Raw genomic sequence first — 26,516 nt, 5'->3', positions numbered from 1 at the left:
GTGGGGAAAACCTCTAGCCTGGGGCCCATCGGGATTGCTTAATGGTAGGATTGAATTATGACATCTACCATCTCTGACGCCCTCCCTGGTTCTTGCCTTAGCTTTTCGGGGTGGGGAAGGGAGACACCAGCACATACCTGGTAAATTGCTGGACAGGAGTCCAATCCTTGGCATCAGGGAAACAGAATTGGGGGATGGCCTTCAGCTGGTCCTCAGCCTCTCTCATGAACTTGAAAGACCTTTCCAACTGCAGGGAAAAGGGTGAGAGAAGGTTGGGGAATAAACCCCAGCATGGTGGAGAGAGAGGCAGATGTTTGGCAAGACCACATCTTCCACCTTCCCACAGCGGAGACCACCACCTTAACATTAGGAAGGGTTTGCAGCTCAGTCTGCTGGGGCTTTTTTCCCCCAGGGCACTGTTAACTCTAGTCTCATGGGGCAAGTCAGGAGAAAAAAACTGGTCTGTTTTGGAGAAATATCTTTGATGTTTAACATTCTGGAATGTAACTATTTTAATCAAGTAGGAAAAAGTGTCATAGCAATCCCCTTCAACTAGGAGACTCATGAATCTGCAGGACAGAGCCTCAAATCTGGTCTTCCAACTTCTGGGCCCAAGAAAGCCTCGATCCATGCAAAGACATTTTTAAAAAAAAATTTTTTTTTAACGTTTTTTATTTTATTTTTGAGACAGAGAGAGACAGAGCATGAACAGGGGAGGGGCAGAGAGAGAGGGAGACACAGAATCGGAAGCAGGCTCCAGGCTCTGAGCCATCAGCCCAGAGCCCGACGCGGGGCTCGAACTCACGGACCGTGAGATCGTGACCTGAGCTGAAGTCGGACGCTTAACCGACTGAGCCACCCAGGTGCCCCATGCAAAGACATTTTATGACACTTCTTAGTGAATACATCCAGTCAAATTATATTATACTGTAAACTTCAATGAATTTCAATGACCTTCAATGTCAGAATCAAAAGGAAACTAGACATCATCAAGTGTGATATCCTTTTTTTTTACTTTTTTTTTTTTACTGTTTATTTTTGAGAGAGAGAGAAAGAGAGCATGAGGGGGGAGGGGCAGAGAGAGAGAGGGAGACACAGAATCCAAAGCAGGCTCCAGCTCTGAGCTAACAGCTATATGGGGCTCGAACCCATGAACCATGGGATCATGATCTGAGCTGAAGTTGGACGTTTAACTGACTGAGCCACCCAGGCACTCCATGACATTCTTATCTAAGAGATAAGGAAATAAACCCTAATGTGTTAAGTGACTTGCCCATGATCACACAACTTGTGTGGAATCTAGCTAGGAATCTTTTTTTTTTTAATTTTTTTAAATGCTTATTTCTGAAAGAGAGAGAGAGACAGTGTGTGTGTGTGGGGGGGGGGGGTGGGCAAAGAGAGAGAGGGAGAGACAGAATCTGAAGCAGGATCCAGGCTATGAGCTGTCAGCATAAAGCCTGACAGGGGGCTTGAACCCAAGAACTGTGAGATCCATGACCTGAGCTGAAGTTGGACGCTTAACCGACTGAGCCACCCAGGTGCCCCAGGAATCTTAATCTCTAGTCTCTCAATCTCTGTTTCTCTCTGCTTTATCTGACATCATAGACTGGATGAATATCCTCTTGTTAAAAAACAGAACAAATTAAGGGCGCCTGGGTGGCTCAGTCAGTTAAGCGTACGACTTCGGCTTCGTCATTTGTCAGTTTGGGCTCCGTGTCAGGTTCTGTGCTGACAGCTCAGAGCCTGAGGCCTGCTTAAGATTCTGTATCTCCCTCTCTCTCTGCCCCTCCCCTGCTTGTGTTTTGTCTCTCAAAAATGAAAAAACATTTAAAAAATTAAAAAAAAAACTAGAAAAATAAAACCTACTTCTAGTATGATTCCCCTTGGGCTAGAGCAAATATAATTAAAGTTGCTACTAATATTAATGGTTGAGACAACTATCAGTGAATGAAACACAGCCACTATTTATAGACCTAAAGCCAGTCATTAATTGTCCCTTGGTTTTTGTTCTTCAGAATCAATAGTCACTACTGAGAGAATAATGGTTCCCTCTTCCATCCATGATGAAACATAACAAACGAGATTCCAGCTTGTCCAGGAGCAGTTTTTGAGTTGATAATTCACTAGCTCAGACCATTGCCAAAGCATTAATTTTGGCTACCCTTGGATAATCTCACAGAGAGGCAAATACCTGCTACCTTCTGGGTGTAGTTGCTGGAAGGGGTCATTAATCATCGCAGAGTGAAGGCCCATAAACTCCAAAGAATACAAAAGGAAAGAACAATGACATTTTTCCACAGTGGAAACCCTGAGAGAACTAAAGAGTAGACCTTGTAGGGAGGCGAGTTCCAGCACTTTTTGACTTGGCCCATCCTTGTGGATGCGCCCACCCTCAGATCACATGCACGGCACACATACGTGTGTACACACATGTACCTACACATGCTGTCATCAACATAGGCATTATCAACCCATATGTGTACATGGGTGCTCTTACATGCACACAAGCTCATTTATGGGAAGTGAGACATAAAGAGGTCTCTCACAAATACAAGCGATCATAAATGGCTGGAAAATTTCCCAGTCTGCATGAACTGTCACAAAGATAATTACATGATCTCAAGCATTTTAATGGAACATGGCAGGCATGATCTCTAGTGTGCAAGTATGGAGGGGAAATCTTGGTCAAGGTGACCCTAGAAGTGGGGGATAAAAACCATAAGAAAAAGTTAGAAGGGAGGAGAAAGGAGGAAGCAAAGGCAAGAAGATATAAAATAGCCTGATCTGTAAAAATGCATGCACAGAATGATCACACAGCATTCAAAATAGAAATGTAAAGAAACACTGGCAACAAGATACATTTCCAGCAGAGAGAGATTGGTTAAATAGGGCATACCCACATAACAGAGCTTTATATAATTAAAAAAATGTTTTAGAATTTATAGGAAATATGTTTATAAATAATGATACATTTAGGAAACACGATGCAAAGATTATACAACGTACAATATCAATTTTGTTAGAAAATTACACTATGAGAGGGGTTCTGGGTGGCTCAGTAGGTTAAGTGTCTGACATCAGCTCAGGTTATGATCTCGTGGTTTGTGAGTTCGAGCCCCGTGTGGGGCTCTGTGCTGACAGCTCAGAGCCTGGAGCCTGCTTCACATTCTGTGTCTACCTCTTTCTCTCTCTGCCCCTCCCCTGCTCATGCTCTGTCTCTCTGTCTCAAAAATAAACTTTAACAAAATTTAAAAAATGAAAAAAAAAGAAAGAAAATTACACTATGAGAAAAGTCTGGGAGGAAACATGACAAAATGCTAACAGCAATGATCTCTGTGGAGTGGGATTATAGAGGACTTTTTCTTGATACATTTCCAGATTGGTCCCCTTTCCAACAATGACTATACATGTTTCCCCTCAAAAGTTTTATGTGGATGTCTAGGAGCCTGGGGATTCCAGGTTGGAAACTATAAGCATTCAATAGTTATAGTGATTCAATCATTAATTCATGAATTAAGGCCTTTATTCCTGAAACACTGATTAAATATTGCCACGAGTACAACACTGTGCTAGGCCCTGAGGGAAGTAAACAGGATAAAAGAACAGTCCTCTGTGCCTGGGTGCTTGCTCCGTGTAGGCCTCAACCAAATGTGGGCATACTCATAGCTTTGGGGTTTTCTGGACACCATCCCTGGAGGTCAGCTGGACGCAGGTGAACAGAGCCAGTCCGGAGGGCCGGCGCCCATGATTTCCTTCAGTGATACCTCGTTTCCATCCTAAACTACAAGGACCTGATTACTGCACTGGACCACAGTGGACAGGACAAAAGGAAGCTGGCCCAGCATAGATGCTGGGATCATGCTTGGGCAGTGGCAGCAGAAGGAGGCCCTCAGGGGACCAGGACACATCCTCCCTCCCCTCTTCCTGTCTCTGAACACCTTCATTGTCTGAAGGCCACGTACAGTGTCACATTCTGCCTCATGAGTCTTTGTATCCTTATCTTATGACCTCCTGTCAGAGTGTAAGCTTTTTAAGGACGGAAAACATATTCTGCTCATCTTTATAACAGTAGGGCCAAGCAGAAAACAGCTTGAATGTAATAGGGTCTCAGTAAATTCTGGGTGGACTGAATTGAAATGTGGTGGAACCCATTTAATAGTGATGTCAAAGACTAAGAACAATATATATAGATATATATATCGGTATATATATATCTATATATATAACAATATATATAGATATATATAACATATCTATATATATAGATATATACATAACATATCTATATCTCTCTATATAGATATATATAACAATATATGTAGATATAGATGTAACAATAATATATATAGTAGATATAATAAATTTATATATATATAAATTTATATATATATATATATATATTATTGGCCATGCTATTTTAGGCTTTATTGAGTGCCAGTGCATTTTGGGTACCTGATTTAATGTATGGTAAAGCCACATCCACACAGCCGCGAACCATGTTAGACTTAGAACGGGATCCTAGCACACCTGGTGCACACCCAGAGGTGCACAGCACACGCACAGATGTTCAGCAAACATACACTCCCAGGGGACAGTCGTGTGGCTGATGGGAAAGAGGCTTCTAGCATAGCCTGGGGAGAGACGTGGCTGCATAGGGAGACGGGGAGGATGAAGAAGCTGGTCGGGACAGCACAGTGATCACAGGAAGTGAGTCAGTGTTTTTGTCCATACTTGTGAGTCTCTGAATCTCCCACCTCTTGGGACCTCCCAAGTTCTCCAGCAGCAGCTTTTTGCATTTGATATACCCTAGTTACGACCCGCGTTCAAGATTCCAGACACCAAGCGCTCCTCAGACTCCCACACCTCCCGGAAGCCACGAATACCAGCACAAAGTTGGCAAGGACGCCGCAGTCCCCTGGCAGGCCACAGAGGCCGGGCCCATACCTTGAGAGGGAACTGCTGGGTGAGTTCTGGCACATACGCAGCCCCGGCCTGCTTCTTATGCAGTGACACGACCACAAAGTACTCGAACAGCTGCCTCTGCTGGTACTCCATGAGCTCCCGGTCAAGGGATGGGTATCTCGGAGCCTGCTTCAGGCGTGACTTCACATTGACCAGGCGCTGACTGTGAGCTAGGGGGACAGGGACAGTGAGTGCCAGCGTGCCACTGTCTTCCCAACGAGGCACTGCACGGGGCTGTGACAGCCTGTGTGTTCCTTCCAATCCTAAAAAAGTGTTCCCGCATTTAACAAATTAGCTCAGAGCCCTTTGTTTGGGGTCCCTGCCAACTTCGGGGTGAGCCACACTGGATAGGCCACCCGGCTCGTGGGGGGTGCGGAAGCCTGGGACGCAGGGGCTCTGCTCAGCCATGGGTCTGTCGTGTGGACTTGGTGCAGTGGTTTGAGTAATCTTTGCGTCCCTCTGTCAGATGGGGTGGGGGACGCTGACTCCTCCCCTCACTTATTCCCTTCATCTTCCAGTTTGTGGGATGTGACACAATCCAGACCACAAGGCTTTTGGAGCGGGGAACTTTGTGAACATCTGTGTGACAGAACGGGCAGAGACATGACTTAACTCAGAGCTCCCACCCACCTTCCCTCCTGCCATCATTCTATGTGATGGAAACGGACTTGCTTCATTCTTGAGGTGGGCCGGGGAGCAGGTGGGCATGAGAGGTGAATGAGGCAGGGATGCCAAGCAGACTGGTCCCCATCACCTCCCTCAGCAGCCCTGGGCTATGGCTTTCTTTGGCTTCCCCCCACCCCGGGTCTGAGAAATTGTGGAAAACTCACTAAAGCCTACACCGAAGTCAATGAATTTAGATCTACAGAGACCAATTACTTCAGTGACTTCATTTGAAAGATGAGGAATAGAGGCCCTGAGATCTTAAGTGATTTCCTCCTGATCTTACAGCAACTTTCATGGGAGTGGGACAAGAGCCCAGGTGCCTGGAGTCCCAGGCCAGCAGTGGAAAACACCGATAACGGAAAGGCATAGGAATGGGGGCCACTGCAGTGATATCCACCCTGGATCTCTGGAGCCACAGGCTCAGTGACCGAACAGGTCCTATCTGGTCATGCTCAGGACTGACCGGCCCCTGAGCAACCCTGTGGGTCCCCTGTCCCCTCACATTCACGCCTTTCCCAACCGGCTCGTGCGAGGACACTCTGTCCTGTCTCCCCCGTTAAGCAGGAAGCGCCACAGCCATCTGCATGCGCCCTGCACACCACCTGCTCTTCTCACCTTTCAGTTTCTCCTCGGTGTCGCTGTCAGACTCACTGTTCTCATCTGTCACTGGACAGAAAAACAACAAACAAACAAAAAACGGCAATAGAAGAAAATTGCGTGTGTGCGTTTTTCTAACACAGGAAACTTTTTGCATGCAGTCACGTAAATCCAAGATTTCTACTTCAGAGGGGCTATTTTCTTTTTGTCAATTTAAATGTCATGGACAAACTATGTCTTTGTCCAACTAAATGTACTTCCACGTGAATGCGGCTCTAGTTTGGATGGTACCTATATCAAAATAATACAGCCAAAGAGACTGGCTCCTTGTATGTGTGCTAAGCAAAGAGAACTGCTCCCATGGTGAGCTCAGAGCATGCGGCACTGGGCTGACTTGATGGGTGGACAGTCAAAGGACCACGGGACAGGCCACCAGGCTGAGGTCTTTCCTGGGTCCTCGCTGTCCCGTGGACAACAGGAGATTCTTACAAAGGGCTGACTTGTTCTCATCTTTGGTGAGCCAGCTCTGAACCACAGGAAGCCTCTTTTAGGAAGAATCTGTTTTCAGATTGATGGGGCGCGAGTGATGGTGGCGGGGGGTCATACCTTTTCCTGAGTTGCTCTCTGTTGACTGGGACAGCCTCTTCACACGTTTCTTTCCTCTCCGGGCCTCGTAAATGGCATTGATTCGCAATACCAACTGCCAGACACCGGGAGAAGAAAAGCCAGTGTTAGTGGCTTCCTCTCCATGTGCAGCTGGGATTCCTTTGCTGCTCGTTCTCTTCCAGGACGACGGAAGGCCGGGAAAGGAGGGAGGGGCCGCTTTCCACGGGCCCACTGGCATCTCTCAATTACTCCTTTCTACCAGACAGGAACAGGACTGTCGAGGACAGTAAAGGAGGCCGCCAGCCTCCCTGATGTATGAACAGGGGAGGTCTGAATATACTAACACATCCAGCTGAGACACAGGGAGGCAATTTCATTGGCTAATTGTGTGACAGTCGCTCCCCCTTCGATGCTGCGATGTCACTGTGATTTGGGAGCAGTCTTTGTGCCCCCCGGGGTGGGGGGCGGTGGTGGGGGAAGAAAAGGGAAGAGACAGCAAAAATAAAAAGCTTCCCGGGCAGGGCCCGTTTTGTAGGAAACACGCCAAAGACTGCGTGAGCAGCTGTGGGCAGGAAGTGGGCAGGGATTACAGCAGCTTTCAAGTTCTAGCTCAGGGCTGCATAGCCATGCCCTGCACCCCGCATACCACCCTTCCTGCGGAGGAATGCTCATCCACACTTGTAAGGCCTTCCATGATCTCTCTTACCGCTCGGCAGGCACCACTACTGAGCAGCACATTTTCCAAGCTGACTCTAGCAGACCCATCGGGTGACTGAAGCCCTGGGTCGCTTCCCACCAGGCTTTACAGCACCTGCAAATTTCACCAGTGGAAGCCTCCTGGGCTCCACCTGGTTGCGAGGAAGGGAAGTCTACCTGTGTATAGTCAAGGCAAACCAACTGGTGAATTTATTATTTTTTTTAAGTTTATTTTCCCTAGTAATCTCTACACCCAACCTGGGGCTTGAACCCATGACCCTGAGATCAAGAGCCACACGTTCTTCTGACTGAGTCAGCTGGGTACTCCCCAACTGGTGATTTTATTTTATTTTTATTAAAAAAATATTTTTTTAATGTTTATTTATTTTTGAGAGAGAGAGAGAGAGAGAGAGAGAGAGCTTAAGAGGGGAAGGGCCAGAGAGAGAGGGAGACACAGAATCTGAAACAGATTCCAGGCTCTGAGCTGTCAGCACAGAGCCCCATACGGGGCTCGAACTCACGAACCGTGAGATCATGACCTGAGCCGAAGTCGGACGGTCAACCGACTGAGCCACCCAGGCGCCCCCCCCCCCCCAACTGGTGATTTTAAAGGGGAGCTGTGTTTATAAGCTGCCTTGAAAAGTTTTATATTCTTTTTTGCACTGGAAGAACTGGAGAGAGGATGTGCTATGATGAACTGGGTGATGGGCATGCAGGTGGGCACAGTGGGTTAGCTGTTGCCAATCCCCATCTCTGCCCTCCGTCCCTCTGTCCCAGTCCCTGAAGCAGCTCAGCAGCTCCTCTCACAAGCCGGAGTACTGGACCGCCAATGGAGGAAGGTGGCTCATTCTCCAGGTCTCCTTGTGGCGGGCCTGGGCCCCGGCCCCTCAGCTCTGCAGACTGTTAGGACACTGCCCTGCCACATCTTTGCACACCTGCACACTCTGGGTCCTGCGAGGTGGCCCAACACTGGCCTTGACAGCTCTCTTGGTGAATTCCTCATTCCTAACCCTGTCCTGGCTTTGCCTTGAACCTGAATGAGGTCTCTGCCTTTACCGCCTAATCCCTGCAGTGTGGCTTATTTATATTTCTTCTTATGAAGCAGCCATTTCCTTCAGAGCTCAGACCCATGAAATGGCACTTGCTGGTTTTCACACATGTTCTAACCACTGGAATATTAATGCTAGCCCCATTTCCTATGGAATAAGACAATGCATAAGTGAGATGCTAGTATTATTCACAATAGCCAGGAAGTGAAAACATCCAAATGTCGATCAAGGGATGAATGGATAAACCAAATGTGGTACGTACAATGGAATATTATTCAGCCTTCAAAAGGAAGGGAGTTTGGGCACATGCTCGAACATAAATGAAACTTGAGGATGTTATGCTAAGTGAAATAAGTCAGTCACAAAAGGATAAAGATTGTAAGATTCTACTTACGTAAGGTACCTAGAATAGGCTAATTTGTACAGACAGAAAGCAGAACAGTGGTTGCCAGAGGCTGGGGGGGAAGGCGGAATGGGGAGTTAGTGTTTCACGGGTACAGAGTTTCTATTTGGGGAGATGGAAAGTTCTGTAGATGGATGGTGGTGATGGTTGTATAACAGTGTGAATGTACTATTTTATTTTTTTAATGTTTATTTTTGAGGGAGAGGGAGACAGAGCATGAGCAGGGGAGGAGCAGGCCAAGTGCCTGTGCACTGTGTAAGTGCCGGTGACACTTCCATTTCAGGCAGTATCTTAACATGGAACGAACTGCTGCATTTGCAAATTAAACACATACATAGCGGCAGCACTAGCCCTGCTTTCCCTCCACCTCTACTTTCATAAGATGCGCACACGCATTCTCTTTCCCTCAGTCTCAAAAAACCTTTAAAAAATATTAGAAGCGCCTGGGTGGCTCAGTCGGTTGAGTGTCTGCCTCTTGATTTCAGCTCAGGTCTTGGTCCCAGGGTTGTGGTATTGAGCCCCACAAAGGGCTCTGCACTGAGCATAAGGCCTGCTTAGGATTCTCTCTCTCCCTCTACTCCTCTCCCCGACTTGTGTTCTCTTTCTCAAATTAAAAAAAATGGGGCACCTGGGTGGTTCAGTCGGTTAAGTGTCCGACTTTGGCTCGGGTCATGATCTCACAGTTAGTGGGTTGGAGCCTCACTTCGGGCTCTGTGCTAACAGCTCGGGGCCTGGAGCCTGCTTTGGATTCTGTGTCTCCCTCTCTCTCTACCTCTTGCCCGCTCACGCTTTCTCTCAAAAATAAACATTAAAAACAAAAAAAAATTAAAACAATTTTTTTCTAATAATTAAATAAAAGACATTAAAATAGTACATGGGGGAGTGATGGGTAAAAGGACAGGGGTAGGAGACAGAGGTTAAACGCTTGGTAAGAAAATCATGTACTCAAACTTAGAGTTGTGTTAAAGCTCTTTTAACCCAACACGTAATTCATTTGATTATCTCTGTTTCATTTGTTAAAATGATGGTAAGGCTGTCAGTACAGATGTGAACGGTCACTTTTAATTATTCCGCAAATGTAGGATTTTGATATTTCAGAGACCTATGAACAGTCCCAGAAAAAGCGGAAGGGGAGTTAACGGAGTGCCTAGAGATGCCACACTTTGGGGGCCCCGGAGCAGCTATCACGATAGCACAGGACAGTGACTGTGGAAGGCGGTCGACGGGACGCCCGGGAGTGAGTCTGTGCTGAAAGACACTGGGTCCCTGTGTTAGTGGAGCTCATTCAGCAAACATCAAATAATCAGTATGCAACCTGCACCACACTCTGGGCAGGACAAGGCCCAACAAGGAGAGCAGAAGAAGGAGGAGGCCTGGCTCCACCCTGGCCCCTCCAGTTGCCCTCTGTCAGCAAGATGTCTTCTCCCCTGTTCCACCTACAACCCCTTCCCACCAGGCTGTGGGTTTTAGTCTTTTCTCAATCACCTGACCCTGGCTGTCCTTATTCTTCAGAACGCACTCTGATTGTCAAGGTGACTTCACTTCACTTGAATGAGAATGTTGGGAACGGGTGTGGGTAGGGGTGAAATTATGGCTCAAAATACTGATTAACCAAACTGTCAGGAGGAACCAGCTTGTAAATGTCCCATGATTTTCAGGTCAATGCATCACTTTGAGAAATCTGATGAAACCTATAGACCATCTTCTCCCTCTTCCATCTATCCCCCCAAAACTCTCCACACAAAATTTTACATGATATTATTGGTTTCATGACTTCTAAATCCCATCCATCCATCCATGTATTCTGAAATGAAGAGTTCCTGCTCTAACAGTTCTCATAGGAAGTTGGTACCCAAGTGGCCAGTGAAGAGGGACCAGCACAGCAGGGCTGGAGCTGAGGAAAGGGAAACATCCTTTGATGTTTTACCTTTCCGGTTAAAAAGAGGCAGCAAAGGGGCACCTGGGTGGCTCAGTCAGTGAAGCGTGACTCTTGATTTCGGCTCAGGTCATGATCTCACGGTTGTGAGACTGAACCCAGCATTGGGCTTGTGCTGGGCGTGGAGCCTATTGGGGATTATCTCCCTCTGCTTCTCCCCTGCTCGGGTTCTCTCTCTCTCTCTCTCTCTCTCTCTCTCAAAGAGCCAGGAAAGATATTTTTGACAAGTGCTGGCCCGGAGCACAGGCTTCACACGATGCCACCTCTGTAGCTGGTGTTCACCAAAGTCTGAGTCACAGCACAAGGAACGGAGCTCTGCTTTTTGAGGCCCTTGGAGGAGGGGCATTGGAAAGGTGGTGTGGGATCACAAGCAGAGCTGAGGCTGGGAGAGGAAGGGCTAAGAGGAAGGCTACAGGACCACAGTAACTATCATGACAAAGGCTCAGACACTCCAGCCTGCTGCCTGGCCTGTGATGAGGCAGGCAGAAGACGGCTCAGTGTTCAGTTCTCTGCCCAGATTCCTCTGCAGCCCTCCTTTGCAGGAAAGGGGACCTATCTGCACACGAAGTTTGCTGCAAGCCTTACCTTGGGTATCTTTCTCTTCTTCCTGCCATTCTGCGGATCTCCAAGGTTAAAGAAAGTGTCATCAGGGCTGCTGGGGGTGGAGGGGGGGCTGATTTTGGAAGGGGACCCATATCCATCCCGACTCAGCTTCCTAGTGTCCAGCAGTTTGAAGTTCCTTCTCTCTGAATTTTGCCGGAAAAAAGCAGGTTTGGACAATGACTGCTGGGAGGCGAAAGGAGAAAAGAAGAGCAAATAAATACAAAGGGACTAACTGGGAGATGGCTGGGGGTGCCAGTGATACAGACCATGAGATGGAGAGGGAAAGCTGGTCTCTGTTCCCAGGGTAGGCTGAGTCTGTCTGCATGAAGATGACAAAGGACGCACACCCAATCCAGTCTCCTTTTAGACAAGCAGGAGTACCCTGGCTCTCTTACCTGTACAAATCAGGAGCTCAGCCAACTAACACCCACCGGACTGGGAGTCAGAAGACCTAAGCCTGGTTTTGACCCCTGCCCGCTGGTAAGCTGAGGACCTCCTATACAAGGAGCTTCACTTCCTAAGCCTCGGGGTCTTATCTCTAAAAATGAGCTGCTTTAAGGTCAAAGGTAAAAAAGCAAAAAACCCCAAAACCAAAAACCCTGCAACTCACAGATCTTCTTTTTCTTTTTTATATACCACCAATTTTTAAATATGTATTAGGAAGGTTGCGGAAGAGATGTGGTTAACCCTGGTGTTGGGTCGCTGGTCTGTGGGCTCCACAGGCCCTGGTCCATGCTGTCTGGTCCCCCTCTGCCATCTTGTACTGATTTAAAATTAACTCCCCTAGCGGTGTCTGGGTGACCCAGTCGGTTAAAATTAACTCCCTCTAGAACTCATTTTTGTAACACATAAATTAATGAAAAGGCAAACAGGCAAAAAGATAGGGATGGAAAATTTATAGAATAAAGAAAGACAATGATGCTTAGATATGGAAAATGATTCTTAGCTTTACTCATAAGAGAAAAGAAAATGAAAACTCCATCAAAGAGACATTTTTCCCTCTAAGATTAGCGAAGATAAATTTGGTAACTCACCGGAGTTATTGGTGAGTCCCTTTCACACTTTCGTACACTGCTGGTGGGACTAGAAATTGGTACAATTCTATGGAGGGCGATGGAGCAGTGTCAACAAAATTACAAATGCACATGCTGCTTCACCCAGTAATTCCATCTCCAGGAATGGGTCCTACCCATATACCCAGACTTGGGCAAAGTTATACTGTACGAGGCAAGCTATACTGTGCAAACCGTATTGTACACTGTGAGATGGCTTGTAAAATACAAGTACACAAAATACTGGAAACGATGTCCATCAGCAGAAGCTGGTCAAATAAAATCTGGTACATCTACAGAATGGAATACGATGCATGTGTAAGAAAAATCTTAATGTACTCATATGGAAAGTTCTCTCAGATGTATATATATATATATATATTTTTTTAATGTTCTACTTATTTTGGGGAGACAGAGAGAGAGAGAGAGAGACAGAGTACGAGTGGGGGAGGGGCAGAGAGAGAGGGAGACACAGAATCCACGAAGCATGTTCCAGGCTTTGAGCTGTCAGCATAGAGCCTGACGTGGGGCTTGAGATCACGACCTGAGCCGAAGCCGGACGCTCAACTGACTGAGCCACCCAGACGCCCCGGATGTCTGTCGTTAAGCATGAAAAGCAAAGTGTAAAACAGTTGGCATAACATGCTGATGTGTGTGTGTTTTAAGGAGCTACCCTGCTGGTGTATGCAGAGGACAGTTCTGAAGGACACATAAGAAACTAAACAGTGGTTCTTCTGGGGGACAGAGATGGAGGGCCAGGGGCCAGAGGAAGACTTTTCACTGTACACCTTTAATACTCCTTAAAGTTTAAGCCATACGAATATATTAACACTGAAATAAGAGATACTAATAAAATTTAAAAACTACTTGGACTATCTTCTTTCCAAAGGTACTTCCAGGATGCACACTGTACTATAATTATAGCTGCAAAGTCTCTTTTTTAAAATGAATTAATGAGTTAATGCATTTGATGGGCTAAAGGTATATAAAATACCTAGCAAAATACCTGATACACTACAGTTTTTCTCATTTTTTTCACACTTTAATATGCTAACTGCTTTTTTCTTTAGTATATTGTTTATGTTCTTTGCCTATTTATCTTTTGAGTTCCTAATGTTTTTCTTATTAATTTGGAAGAACTCTTTATATAGAGCAGATATGAACTATTTGTCAGTTTTGTTGTGTGTTTTTTCCATGTTTTTTTTAAGATCATGTGAAATCTTTGTATATGAAAATCTGTTCATCTTTTCCTTTGTGAATGATTTAATCTTGCCTCTCTTTGCCTAGAAAGTCTATATATTTTTAAAGGTTTAATACATATTTAATTCCATTTTCTTGTGGATTTTCTTAGCTTATTTCGAACATATTTTTTTAGTGTTTTATTTTTGAGAGAGAAAACGCGAGCGAGGGAGGGACAGAGAGAGGGGCACAGATGATCTGAAGTAGGCTATGCATTGAGACCAGCAAGCCTGATGTGGGGCCCGAACTCATAAACTGCAAGATTGTGACCTGGGCTGAAGTCAGACACTCAACCGACTGAGCCACCCAGGTGCCCCTTAACATATTTTATTTATTAATCCATCAGTCATTTATTTTATTGCATGTTAGTCTAAAGTGATTTTTCCCCCAAAGCTACTTTATCCCTATTCCATTTAATAAATAAGTCTTTCTTTTCCTATCAGATTACAAGGCCACATTTATTATATCTTAAACTCTTACAGAATCATCTTATTTTGTTCCATCGATTTCTTTATTCTTGTTTCGTTCCACATAGTATGTAACAATAACTCCAGAACCTTTTCTTTTTGAAGATTTCTAGGAATAAAGACTCCTAGTCTTCCCAAGTGGCCTGCTGCAATGTTTGTATCACGAGTCTATAGGCAGCAATCAATCGCTTAGCACCACAAACCCTGAGCAGAAAAAGCCAGTGTGGTTTGCTCACTATGCGCATCTTCATAATTAAACCAGCACATAAAGAAGGAATAGCTAGAAGCTTTCTTAGAGGCCAAATTCCATCTGCAATGAAATCCAAGGAAATGGCCCCGAGTCTTTCCCTGTATTAGAATCACGTATCACATTGTTGGCAAAAAGCAGGCATCTGTTTTTATTAGACTTTTAGGTGTGAGAGTGTTTGTTCAAAGATTTGACCGATAAAGAAGTCTGAGGAGAAAGAAAACAGAACGGAATCAGAACATGGTACACAACTCTCTAAAGGGTGTCAAGAGACCTGGGGGAGGCTGCATGGGCTGCATCTCCCCGTGGTGACAGCATCTCCCCGTGGTGACACTGCCAGGGAAAGGGGCCCCGGTGTGCCCTCCAGAGCACCCAGAATCAGCCCCCAAATGTCCAGGGAGCTTTCATGAGGGGGTGGAGTTTCAGCTGCTACTTAACTGAGAAGAGGACCTAGTGGGCTCTGGGGTAGAGCGTTTTCAAGTAGATAGCACAATCTGAGAAGAGGCATAGCGGTGAGGAAGAGCAAATTAGACCAGAGAGAGTCTTCATGGCTTAGAGCGAGTACAGCCAAAGAGATGGGAGAGATCACACACCAATGAGGACATCAAATCATCTGTGGAAGGCCTTTGAAGGTAAGGGTATGACTCTTGGATTTAGCAGGGGGTGGCAAGCCTTTTCTTAAAGGCCAGACGGTAAATATTTTAGGCTTTGTCACGACTACTAGACTCTGCCACCGCAGTGCAAAAGCAGCCATACCAAATATGTGCATGAATGAGCGTGGCTGTTGCAGAAAAACTTTATTTACAAAATCAGTCAACCAGCAGAAGTTGGTCAAACCTGAATGATAGTATAAAAGAATAGATACTATAGGACCCCAGAGGTGATGATATCAGGCTGTGGCCCAGATAAGATTCCCGCTTTTGATCAGAAAGCCTCACACGGGGCGTGTGGATGGTTCAGTCAGTTGGGCGTTTGACTCTCGATTTCGGCTTGGCGTGTGTCATGGTCTTGTGGTTTGTGAGTTTGAGACGCTGCCCTGTGTTTGGCTCTGGGCTGACAGTGTGGAGCCTGCTTGGCTCTCTCTCTCAAAATAAAATAAACTTAGAAAGAAAGAAAGAAAGCCTCACACCAATGTGCTCTGATGGTAATATGCCTAATTCCATTGTGTCTATGGAATAACCTCTAGGGAGGGGCCCAGCTGTTGCAGAGGCACACAGAATGGACCTAGCAAAAGATCTGTGGTGTCCAAAAAAGAAAAGCAGGCAAGAACTCTCTGTGGAAACTTCATGAGTTATTTTGGGGGACCGAGTGTGATGGGCCCTGGCCAGGGGACTTCTTGGTGGGGAAGAGGGGCGGCAAGGAAACTGCATGCCTCCCTAAAGGGAGCTGACCTGGACTCAAGCCAGGGTTCATTCACCCTTCTTGTCTGCGAATGGTGGCTGGTGGCTTAACTCCTTCCTGTCCTCTCTTGTCCCTGTCTTACTGCCTCAGAAGACAGTGATGTAAGAAGACTGAAAGGGCCCTTGATACCAAATATCACATCTCTTCCTAACCTAACTTAACCTCATTCCTGGTCTCTTTTATAGAGGCTTCCTCTAAGGACTTAGATGTCATTCTCACAAACATGTCCGTTAGCTCATATATACCCACAGGTACATATCTTTCCATGAATGCATAAACACTTCCTTAAATATACACACACAGAAGTACATAGGAAAGCAAACACGCATATTTTAACAATTGGGACATTACACAAAGTGATGACATTACATTTAAACAATGGAATGCCAGGCAGACAACAAACATTGTTTTTAAAAGGAAATTAATGACGTGGGGAAATACTCAGGATAAAGGCCAGCAACAGTATATAGACATCATCCCAAATCTTTTTTATGTACACACACACACACACACACACACACACACACGCTAACAATCTATTAAAGAAAAATAAAAATCCCCGATTATGGATGAGTTTTATATTCTTCATTACACTTTTCAGTATTTAAGAAAATTTTGGATGGCTCAGTCATTAATCTGACTTCGGCTCAGGTCATGATCTCAGGTTCATGAGCTCAAGCTCAGCTTAGGGTAAAATGTGAGCCCAGCTTCAGGTGAGCCCTGCTTCTCACTGTCTCCCTCACCCACACCCATACCCATCTCCTCCTCTGCCCCTCCTGGGATATTCTCTCTCTCTCTCTCTCTCTCTCTCTCTCTCTCTCTCTCTGCCCCTTGCTCACTTGCACCCTCTCTCTCTCTCTCTTTCTCTCAAAAAAAAATTAAAAAAAATTTTTTTAATGCTTATTTATTTTTGAGAAAGAGAGACAGAGCACGATGGGCAGAGGGCAGAGAGAGAGGGAGACACAAAATCCAAAGCAGGCTCCAGGCTGAGCTGTCAGCACAGAGCCCAGCGTGAGGCCTGAACTCATGAACTATGAGATCATGACCTGAGCAGAAGTCGGGTGCGAAACTGACTGAGCCACCCAGGCGCCCACCACCCCCCCGGCCAAAAATTTTTTTTGTGATGAGAATGTTCTGTTTTTAGGAAATAAAGTTTTTTTTTTTTAAAAAGAACACATACTGAAAAGCACAATTCTATATATTTACCAAACGCACATAAATAGTAGCTACTTAGCCTAAGTATTTACAAGGATTAATTTGATTACTCTTCATAAAATCCCTACGAGGAGAATACTATTATCATTCCTATTTTATCAGTGACAAACTGATCCGTGTAGATGAGATCATTTGCCCAAAGTCACTCAGCTAGCAAGTTCTGAATGGAGACAGACTCTAGAACTTGCACACTCGACCACATACTGCCTCTCTGTAGCTACAGCTAAGTGATACAGGATTTTTTGGTGTGGGAGATGGTGTGGGTGGGCTCCCCAGGCAACCAGAGAATGCTACTTAGTGACACGTTTTTTCCCTTAGGTCTTACGAGTCAGTACATAAAAAAGAATGTCTCACGTTAGCCTCGATTTCCTTTGTTATCAAAATTAGTTCCTACTCCATTTACTGTGCTATTCCAGGTGTGGGGATGGAGGTAACACATAGCAAGAAAAGAAAATAGCCCCGGCTCAAGAGCTTGCATTGTGTGTCTATAAGCATTAGCATCTGCACATCTGCTCCTTTCTGTCTGTCCAGCTGACCCTTACCCCTGTGCTGGGTCCAGGCACGGTCTCACTAAATGAGAATCCCAGAAGCTGTCACAGGATCTTTCTGAGGCTGACAGAGGAGGTCGCCACAAAGGGACTGCTTCCGCCAGTTCTAAGGTCCCAGGTGCAGCCCAGATGCGGCAGATGCTCCATGAATATTTGATGAGTTAAAACGGAGGAAGTGGTGAAGTCTGCAGCTGTCCCCCAGAATGGGCACAAACCGGGTACCCAGATGTGGGAGAGCGGAGGAATGAGCGTGGACACAGAGTCCTGCGGATGACGTGCAAAGGCTGAAAGCAGCTGGCAGGAATCGGCGGCAATCAGACACATACCCTGGGCAACTGGAGACAGGGATAGGCTTGTGGAGGTGGTTACCTACTGTGTTTAGCTGCTCTGGTGACACAGGACCTAGGTTTTCTCTGGCTGGCAGGAAGGGGAAGAAGAGGGCCGTTAAGTCCTTATTTCCTGGCATCAGGGAGGAGCCCCCAGCTCTAACTGCAGAGTTGCTTGGGGCAGATGTTGTTCATTGCTCCTAAGGGGCAGGCGGTGCATTCCCTGCGTGAAGAGGAGAGCAGGGGAGAGCCAGGTGGGACACGAAAGGGCACCCTGGGTTGTAAGAGAGCCTTCCTTCTTTTAAGCCAGACTTATCCACTGTGGGAAATGAAGGATTTCCTAAATGTCAAAGGCATCTATATCTACTGAAAACACACTTCAAAGGCAAGTAGGAAAACTCTGCTAATTATCTCTTGTGCTGGATTATTCATGACAACACTCTTCCATAGGAGGAGAAAAAGAGCAGTTAACTGGCTTCGGCAAGAATTACAGTAATCGGCTTGGTTAGATAAGATCCACCCCTCATGGTGGAGTCTACCTTCAACTCTCTTCAGGAAGACTGGTGGCAGAGAGATTGCCTGTGTGACCACTGAGCACAAAAGGCATGCCTCGTGTGCGGACCCCCACCTGCCAGCAAATGCATGGAGCCCAGAGAGGAAGATGGCTTCTTTTCTTAGGCTGGAAATAGATCCTGCAATGGGACTGAAACTGACACCCGGGGCCTGGATTTGGCCTTCCTTTACTTAATTTCTTCATCAATTACACACTGTAGAACAACCCCTAATGGCGGACACAAAGAAAGAGAATATTGAGGGACTTCAGGAATTCATAATTTAGCTGGGGAGGTTTTTAAGATACATTACATGACTTAAATCAGATTTTAAATCATCAACGTCAGAGATATCATAATGCCGTATACACAATTTGGTGTAAAATGAACACTTCAGCCCAATGAGTAAGAGGGGAAGAAGTTCCAGTGGCTGAAATGGCCTAGAAACTTCTTGAAGGAGGCAGGATTGATCTGGGTTGTAAAGGATGGGGAGAGAAAGACAAGAGCCAAGAGCAGATATAAAAATGACCTAACACAGGGGTGGGCAAATGTGGCCTCTGGGCCACATCTGGCCCACCACCTGTTTCTATACAGCCCACGAGCTAAGAATGGTTTTTACATTTTTCAAATGGTTGGAAAATAAGTAATATTTCACGACATGTGAAAAGTATGTAAAATTAAAATTTGGTGTCTGTAATAAAGTTTTATTGACATACAGCACATCCATCTGTTTGCATATTGTCTACAGCTGCTTTTCACTATAATGCAGCACTGAGTAGTCACGACAGAGTTCATATATTTACCCTCTGGTCCTTTACAGAAAAGGTCTGTCAATCTGGGCCTAGAGTATCAGAGGGGCAATTTGTATGCTTTTGCTAGACGGGAGCTTTTGTATGTAGGAAGTGTAGGAAATTAGGTAATAATGGATGCCCAGGGATCAATTATGAAGGATTATTTAATGCCAAGCTAAGGAATATAAATTCAATCCTCTTGGCAATGAGTTGAAGTTATCATTCACATGAGTATAGTTATATTATCTATATGTACCTAGTACAAAATTTCAAAAGGTTCAAAAGGATATTCAGTAAAAAAAAAAAAGAAAAAAAAATCAGTTTTCCACCTTGTCCTCCAGGTACTCACATTCAGACAACTCCACAGATATACCCACTCGCTCTTAGGTTCCCTACAGGGATATTCCTCTACATACACAAACATATTTGAGTTTCCATGTATGTATATTTTTCTATTTAAAACCTCACAGATGGTGGCATGCTATAAAGGTACTGTTTCTGTACCAAAACTTTCAGTCTTATATTTTAGACTTTGTTTTAGGTCAGGCTACTCTTCCTTACAGTTGTATAATACGGATGTGCTATCTTACCCAGTTTGGGGAGGTTTCTGACCCAGAAACTAAAATGTTATTTTAGGATGTTTGGTTGAGCAGAGGGTTTCCAGGAGAACTAGAGGCAGAACTAGAGCAGGCAGGCAGCTGATAGGCAAATCCAGGAACCCAGAGGTGAGGGAGGCCTGGCACTCCGGTGTAACCCACAGCTCGAGGCTGCTCGAGGCCACCATGCTGGGGGTGCTGGGGACCCCTCTCCCTGCACCACTCCCCGGGGGGCTCATACCTTGGAGGGTGTGTCAGGAATGGAAGAAGTGGGAGAACCAGGGAAGTTCAAGACACACTTCTTCCCCAGGCAGCGACCGTGCAACTCCACGTCCTCATAAGGGTTTTCCTTCATTGGTGGATCTGTGGTCAAAGGCAACAAGTCAGGAACTGGGAACGTTACAGAAGTTTTCCTTATCAGAGAGCCACCCAACGTCTTGGCCTCTCCTGGTGGGGATGTCTGATGTCTTCCTATCCATTCACCCCCTTCCTCTTGGACCCTGGTTTTCGCCGGAGTGACTCCCTGTGACCCCCTTCTTAGATATATGGAGTTAACTCCATTCCAAGTTCAGAGCATCAGTCAATGTGAGCATCCCCAGTCTCCGCCTCAGTGTCCGGTTCAGGGAAGGGCTCACATCCCAAGCTTATGCCAACCAGTGCATGGCATTCCTGGGCTACGAAGGTGAACAAGGGATCTAAACTGGTCTCTTCAGCGTGAACCTCGGCATTTTTGTTGGGTGCAGAACATGGGCTCTCCTTCCCAATGGGAAGTTACAGATTCCAGGGAGCTGATGGCAGCCGTCATGAAGACCATAGGAAACCCGCCAAGAATGGAGCTAGCCCGAGTGATAACAAGGGAGAAGAGGGGCGCCTGGCTGGCTCAGTCAGTGGAATGGGCAGTTCTCGATTTCAGGATTGTGAGTTCAAGCCCCACACTGGGTGCAGAGCCTACTTTATAAAAGGTGGGGTCGGCGGGAGGAAACAAGGGAGAATAGGCCAGTTCTGGTCACATGAACCAACAAACTCCCTTGTTATTTCAGCTGGGTCTTCCGTTCTCTGTAACTGAAAACTTCCCTGTTAGGTACACACTGTTAAGAGAAGTCCAGACCTCATACCCGCTTCAGACCTGGGAAGCCTACTGCTTTGGCAGCAACCCATCTCCCAAACTTGGACGCTATAATTCAAACAGTCTATGGTGAAATTCATAGCTCAGCTAAATATCTATTCTGCCTCAAGTCTTGTGTTTCCTCCTACTGTGGAGTTTGTTCTGGTATTGATGATTCCATTCACGTATGTATATGTGTATCTGCCCTACCGATCCCTTGCATGTGGCCACATGCGGGTTTCTCCCTCTTACCAGCTCCTTTCTTCCCTCACTCCCACCCTTGACCCCAACATGCAGATGGTGGGCTGAGCTCACACTTCCCTGAAAACTGTGATATTCCCTGAAGGCTACTGAAATCACTAATTTATTGATTTTATTTTCCTTTTTAACTCACTAATTTAAATGCAAACAGAGGTGCCTGGGTGGCTCGGTTGGTTACATGTCTGACTTTGGCTCAGGTCATGATCTCATGGCTCAGGAGTTCGAGCCCCACATCCGGCTCGCTGCTGTAGCAGAGGGTCCACTTCGGATCTTCTGTCTCCCTATCTCTCTGCCCCTCCCCTGATATTTTCTCAAAAATAAATAAACATTGGGGTGCCTGGGTGGCTCAGTCAGTTAAGCATCTGACTTCAGCTCAGGTCATGATCTTGCGGTTTGCGAGTTCAAGCCCCACATCGGGCTCTGTGCTGACAGCTGGAGCCTGGAGCCTGCTTCAAATTCTGTGTCTTCCTCTCTCTCTGCCCCTCCCTTGCTTGCTTGCTCTCTCTCTCAAAAATAAGTAAACATTAAAATTAAAAAAATAAATAAATAAATAAACAAACATTGTTGGGATGAGCACTGGGTGTTAAATGTAGAGGATGAACCACTGGATTCTACTCCTGAAATCATTATTGCACTATGCACTAACTAACTTGGATATAAATTTAAAAAAAAATTCTTAAATAAAATATTAGCAAATGAAATCCAAAATAAAATATAAACATTAAAAAATAAAGAAATGAAACAAACTTGGTGAATCTGAGCTCCACTTTAGAATTTAAAAGAACTTAGGCCAAAGCTACTTTTAAAAATAGTAGACATTCATTTTAGTCTGAATTTTGATGCCCTGTTACTGTCACACTCCTACAGATTCAGGAAGAGCGTGGTGGCCTTAGTTTTCCTTCATTCCGTAATCCCTACATTTACTGAGCATCTGTTACAAACCAGGTACTTCCCATTCCATTTTCTCCAATCCTCAGCCCTACAATGTAACTGTCATCGTCTTTATTATACAGATGAGAGAACGATGTTCAGAAAAGTGAAGTCCCCCACTCACTGTTGTACAGTTAATCAGGAGCAGAGCAGAGATTCAATCACAGCTCTTCAGACCCCAGGTCTCCAGTGTTTCCCACTGCAACATGCTGCCTCCATGGCCATTCAGCACCAGTCCTTCCTCTTTCCTCTCCGGTCCCACTTTCTCTCATATGTCCCTCCGTGGGCCACTCTGCCATGCCCCTACCTGCTCTCTTGTTCATCTGAGTACATGTATTTCTTCGAGACTCTGTGTGTGTGTGTGTGTGTGTGTGTGTGTGTGAGAGAGAGAGAGAGAGAGAGAGAGAGAGAGAGAGAGAGAGAGTGTGTGTGTGTCTGTGTTTCAAGGGGTCAGCCCCATTTCCTCTCCCCCTTGCCAGAGACAGACCCGGACTCATACACAGGTATGTGGGCCTCTTACCTAGAATGTCCTCGTAGACGTTCTCCTCTGATAAAGTGCGTGTGAGCCCCAACTTAGTCTGTGCGTACCAGTCCACTCTGCTGTTCTCAGAGGAAGATTGCAATAAGTCTTCAAACTCATAGGATTTTCTGGTTTGTACAAGATGGGAGAAAAAAACCAAAAAACAAGAACTCAAATCAATTAGGCTGGTCCAGAGATTATATGCCCCCAAATTTTCTTCCTGCAAAGATTTCTATTAATGAAATCAACTCTGTTTCTTGTAAGAAGGTATGAAAATCCTTACATAAGAGGTGTGGCTTTTATCTGAAAGAATGTTTATGCTGTTACACTGAGTAAAGGGAGTCAAGTACATATAAAATACAACCCCAACTTTGTAAGCACACATATACATGGAAAAGAAGTGAAGGAAGTGAAATATACAGCTATATCTTAGGGCTAAGGAATGGCTCATGGCTTCTTTTCACTTTTACTTTCTGGAGTTTTTAAATATTCTGCAATGTTTACAGAGCATACATTAATAATCGGAAAGGAGCAGTGATGGCCAGTTCAGAGTGGACCAGAGGCCTGGGCCCCCTTCGCACTTCTCTCACTCAAGTGGTTATTATCAGAATGAAACCTGGAGGCCAGCTGAGACACCCCCAACTCCCTCCCGCACTCCCCCTGCAGAGATTTGTGCAAATGTGGTAAGGATGATCAGTAAGGATGATAAATAAATGGCTATCACCCTCACCACACCCCCTACTTCCACAGGAGCTGTCCCTGTCCTGCTGGTGTTGACCTAATGCAAAGTCCAGCCCCCACCCCCAACATACACAGTGGCTCACCTTGAGTTTCTATGATTTCTTTAGCTTTACTGAACATTAGGAAGGTCAGGAGGTAGACCATACTGTGGAACATACAAAATATCAGCCACCTCACCGGTTCATTCCACCTTTCCCTTTTTTCTCCTCTTTCCTTCTCCTTCTCCAAACTAAAACACAACTTCCCCCCAGTTGGACCAGAACAGCCCTGTCCACTCAGGCTCTCGAGGCTCATCTTGTCCGTCCAGGGGACTTGTGAGGAACTCGCGCTGAACACACTCGGGCCTTCCTTGAATGGAATTTAGTCCACCCACACTCCTGAGGGCACACTCCCCAGCTGGCCTTGACTTGGTCCTAGCCCTTCACTCCTCCTGGTATAGGATGGTCACAAGCCTCCCATGGCCCAGGAGTCACGGTTCCTTACTCTGGGCACCCGTGTCTAGCACAGCGTCCTGCACATGCTTGATGTAAACTGTGGCTGACTACGTAGAAGTGTATGTCTTTGCTTCTTACCCATGCTTCCAATCTCTCTCTGCCCCTGGGGAAGGTGCCCTCTGGTGGCTCTAAGATTAAACAGATCAGTACACAGATCTCAGATGCATTGTTCACAAGCCTTTTAACCTGGGATGAACTACTTAACTGGGCTGAAACTCTTCCTCCTGACTTGAAAAACAGGAATTATCTCATAGGATTGCCCAAAGAATAGAAAAGAGAAAGTCTGTAAAGTCCTTAGCACCTAGCAAACATGCAACAAGTGTTAGCTGTTACTATTACCGTGCAGTGCTATAATTACTTACGTAGCAAATGTTTTATGTTGAACATGAACTATGTGAGAGGCATGGTGCTTAGGGTTCCATAAATAAGGAGTGACTAAAAGAATTAGAGTCCCTGCCTCAGAGAGCTTACATTCCAGGGAGGAAGACAGGCGTTCAAGCAGAGCACGCACAAATACATCGAATAATAATAACCTGTGTTAAGGTCAGTGATGGAAAAGAACAGGGTGTCACAAGTGAGACTATCAAGGAGGACTTGACATAGATTGGGGATGCATCAGGGGAGGCTGACAAAGTCACTCATTAAAGCTGAGACCTAAGGATACAAAGACCTCAGTTGGGGTGGGGGGCGGGGGGTGGGGGTGGGGAAGAGTGGTCCAAGAAGAGGAAAGGGCACCTGTGAAGGTCCTGCGGCAGCGGAGAACTTGGTGCATTTGTGGGAAAGGCACACAGACGCCCGGCAAGGCTGGCTGTAGGGAACAGGGTGGTGAGCGCGGTGGGAGGAGACAGCAGAGCCAGGCAGATGCCATGGGCCTGCTTTCCAAGCTTTGGGGATTTGCTACATTTTAAATCTTTCCCTCTCCACTAGCTCCTTTCCCTCTTTAAACACATACGGGTTTCCTCTAGAAAAACTTTCATTGGAATCAAGGACCCTTGCAGTTCTGCGGATTTCTCACCTTCCTTGCCAAGGGTTTTAAGCTGGTGGGGGTTGGGGGCAGGTGGAGGAGGGAGGAGCTGAGGCTGTCTATCAGTTTACCTGAACTCACCGGTTTTCCTTCTTTATTGTCTCAACCTGGCCTCTGTAAGCATCCCTTTTCTGAAGCTGCCCCCTGAGGGTCACTACTGAGTTTCTGGTAAAACCTAATCACTTTCTGGGGCATTTCTTTATGTGACACCTGTTAGTTTCTATAGCATAAGGCTGTGGTGCTCAAAGTGCAATCCTTGGGCCAGGGCTGGTGTGCCAATGACATAGGTACAATAATTGAGAACAGGCATTTAAAAACTCTTTTTTAAAAGTTATTTTTCTCTTTGCTTTAAATGTAATTTCTACACCCAACGTGGGGCTCGAACTCAGGATCCCAAGATCAAAAATCTCATACTCTACATACTGAACCAGCCAGGTGCCCCTGTGCTTAGAAAATTTTAAAGCAATTTGACAGAACAAATTTTTAAAAGACAACTGAGGCTTGTATATTGTTGTCTTTTTCATTTCTCTGGCAATTCCTTTTTGTTGTATTTTACAGAAGTATCATTCAGCAAAGGATTGCAAACACAGGCACACAGACACCCTCTGGGGTTTGACGAGCTGGGTGCAATGCTGGCCCCCGGCCACTTCCCCTTCTCAGACAACTGCCTGTGTCTTTGCTTGTAGCTCTCTCTTCCTCTTTCTCTTCCTCTTTCTGGGCTTTGGGTGTTTCCCCAGGTTTTTCCTCTCTAGGCTTCTAAACTTGAGTATCTCCACATCTGAATTCATCATCCCTAATCTCTACCTCACCCTTCTCCCTTCTGAACCTGAACTCAGCACTCAGGACAGGAACATAAAGACCACGCTTCCAGCTTCCAGCTTCCAGCTTCCAGCTTCCAGCCTAGGTCCTCAGGGCCTTAAGTCAGGCCATGAGGCTGAAACTGTCACCCGTGCCCTGAGGTGCCTGATGCACTCATGGAAGCTCCTGCTGCGAAGGAAGGGCTACCTCTCCATAAACCCCTTCCTTCCTCCCCTTGAGGTGTCCAGCCAGGAGAGGAAGGACTGTGCCTCAGAGCTCCCACAGATGTGGTCTATGGGGTGGAAGCAGGTCTGAGCTGTTTTCTCTACGACGGGATCGCACTGTGCTTTGTGCCCGCCCTGAACACTCCCTAGTCGGGGATGCCATTAGCCCAGGCTGGTATTAGCCGGGCAGATGCTTGGGGATAGACGCGTGGTGGTCTGTGGCCCAGAGCAGAGTGAAGTTACCGGCCTGGAGTGGGCCATACAGCTCCTGGGTTTCCCCCGCTGAGCTAACCGGATTCTGGTGGCTCAAGTCCCCAGCATGCATACTACCTAGATTTGGTAGGGAAGATGCAAACTGTTCAAAGAGGCCGCAGAATCACTCAACATTTACTGAGTATCAACTAAGTCTGTACTCGGATTACTACATTCAAACTTTGCAACAACCTTGTAAAGAATTACTATCATTAA

General features: G+C 46.0%; 1 protein-coding gene across 8 annotated transcripts in view; it reads right to left on the bottom strand.

Annotated features, from left to right (window-relative positions):
• Positions 1-26,516, bottom strand: part of DENND2A (DENN domain containing 2A) — a 101,975-nt gene that overhangs the window by 33,518 nt on the left and 41,941 nt on the right. For 5 of the 8 annotated variants that reach the window (XM_027075610.2, XM_027075612.2, XM_027075609.2 and 2 more), the window contains 7 exons: positions 22,768-22,895; positions 20,193-20,314; positions 11,501-11,701; positions 6,832-6,925; positions 6,244-6,294; positions 4,945-5,132; positions 138-247 (listed from right to left, as the gene is read on the bottom strand). In XM_027075610.2, the coding sequence (XP_026931411.2) occupies positions 138-247; positions 4,945-5,132; positions 6,244-6,294; positions 6,832-6,925; positions 11,501-11,701; positions 20,193-20,314; positions 22,768-22,895 (894 nt within the window). The remainder of the gene's footprint in view (positions 1-137; positions 248-4,944; positions 5,133-6,243; positions 6,295-6,831; positions 6,926-11,500; positions 11,702-20,192; positions 20,315-22,767; positions 22,896-26,516) is intronic. The other 3 variants (XM_053217995.1, XM_053217997.1, XM_053217998.1) reach the window with 3 other exon arrangements.

The sequence above is a fragment of the Acinonyx jubatus genome, chromosome A2, assembly GCF_027475565.1.
Source record: "Acinonyx jubatus isolate Ajub_Pintada_27869175 chromosome A2, VMU_Ajub_asm_v1.0, whole genome shotgun sequence".
Taxonomy (NCBI): domain Eukaryota; kingdom Metazoa; phylum Chordata; class Mammalia; order Carnivora; family Felidae; genus Acinonyx; species Acinonyx jubatus.
Note: the sequence above shows the minus strand (reverse complement) of the source record. Positions and strands in the feature narration are given on the sequence as shown.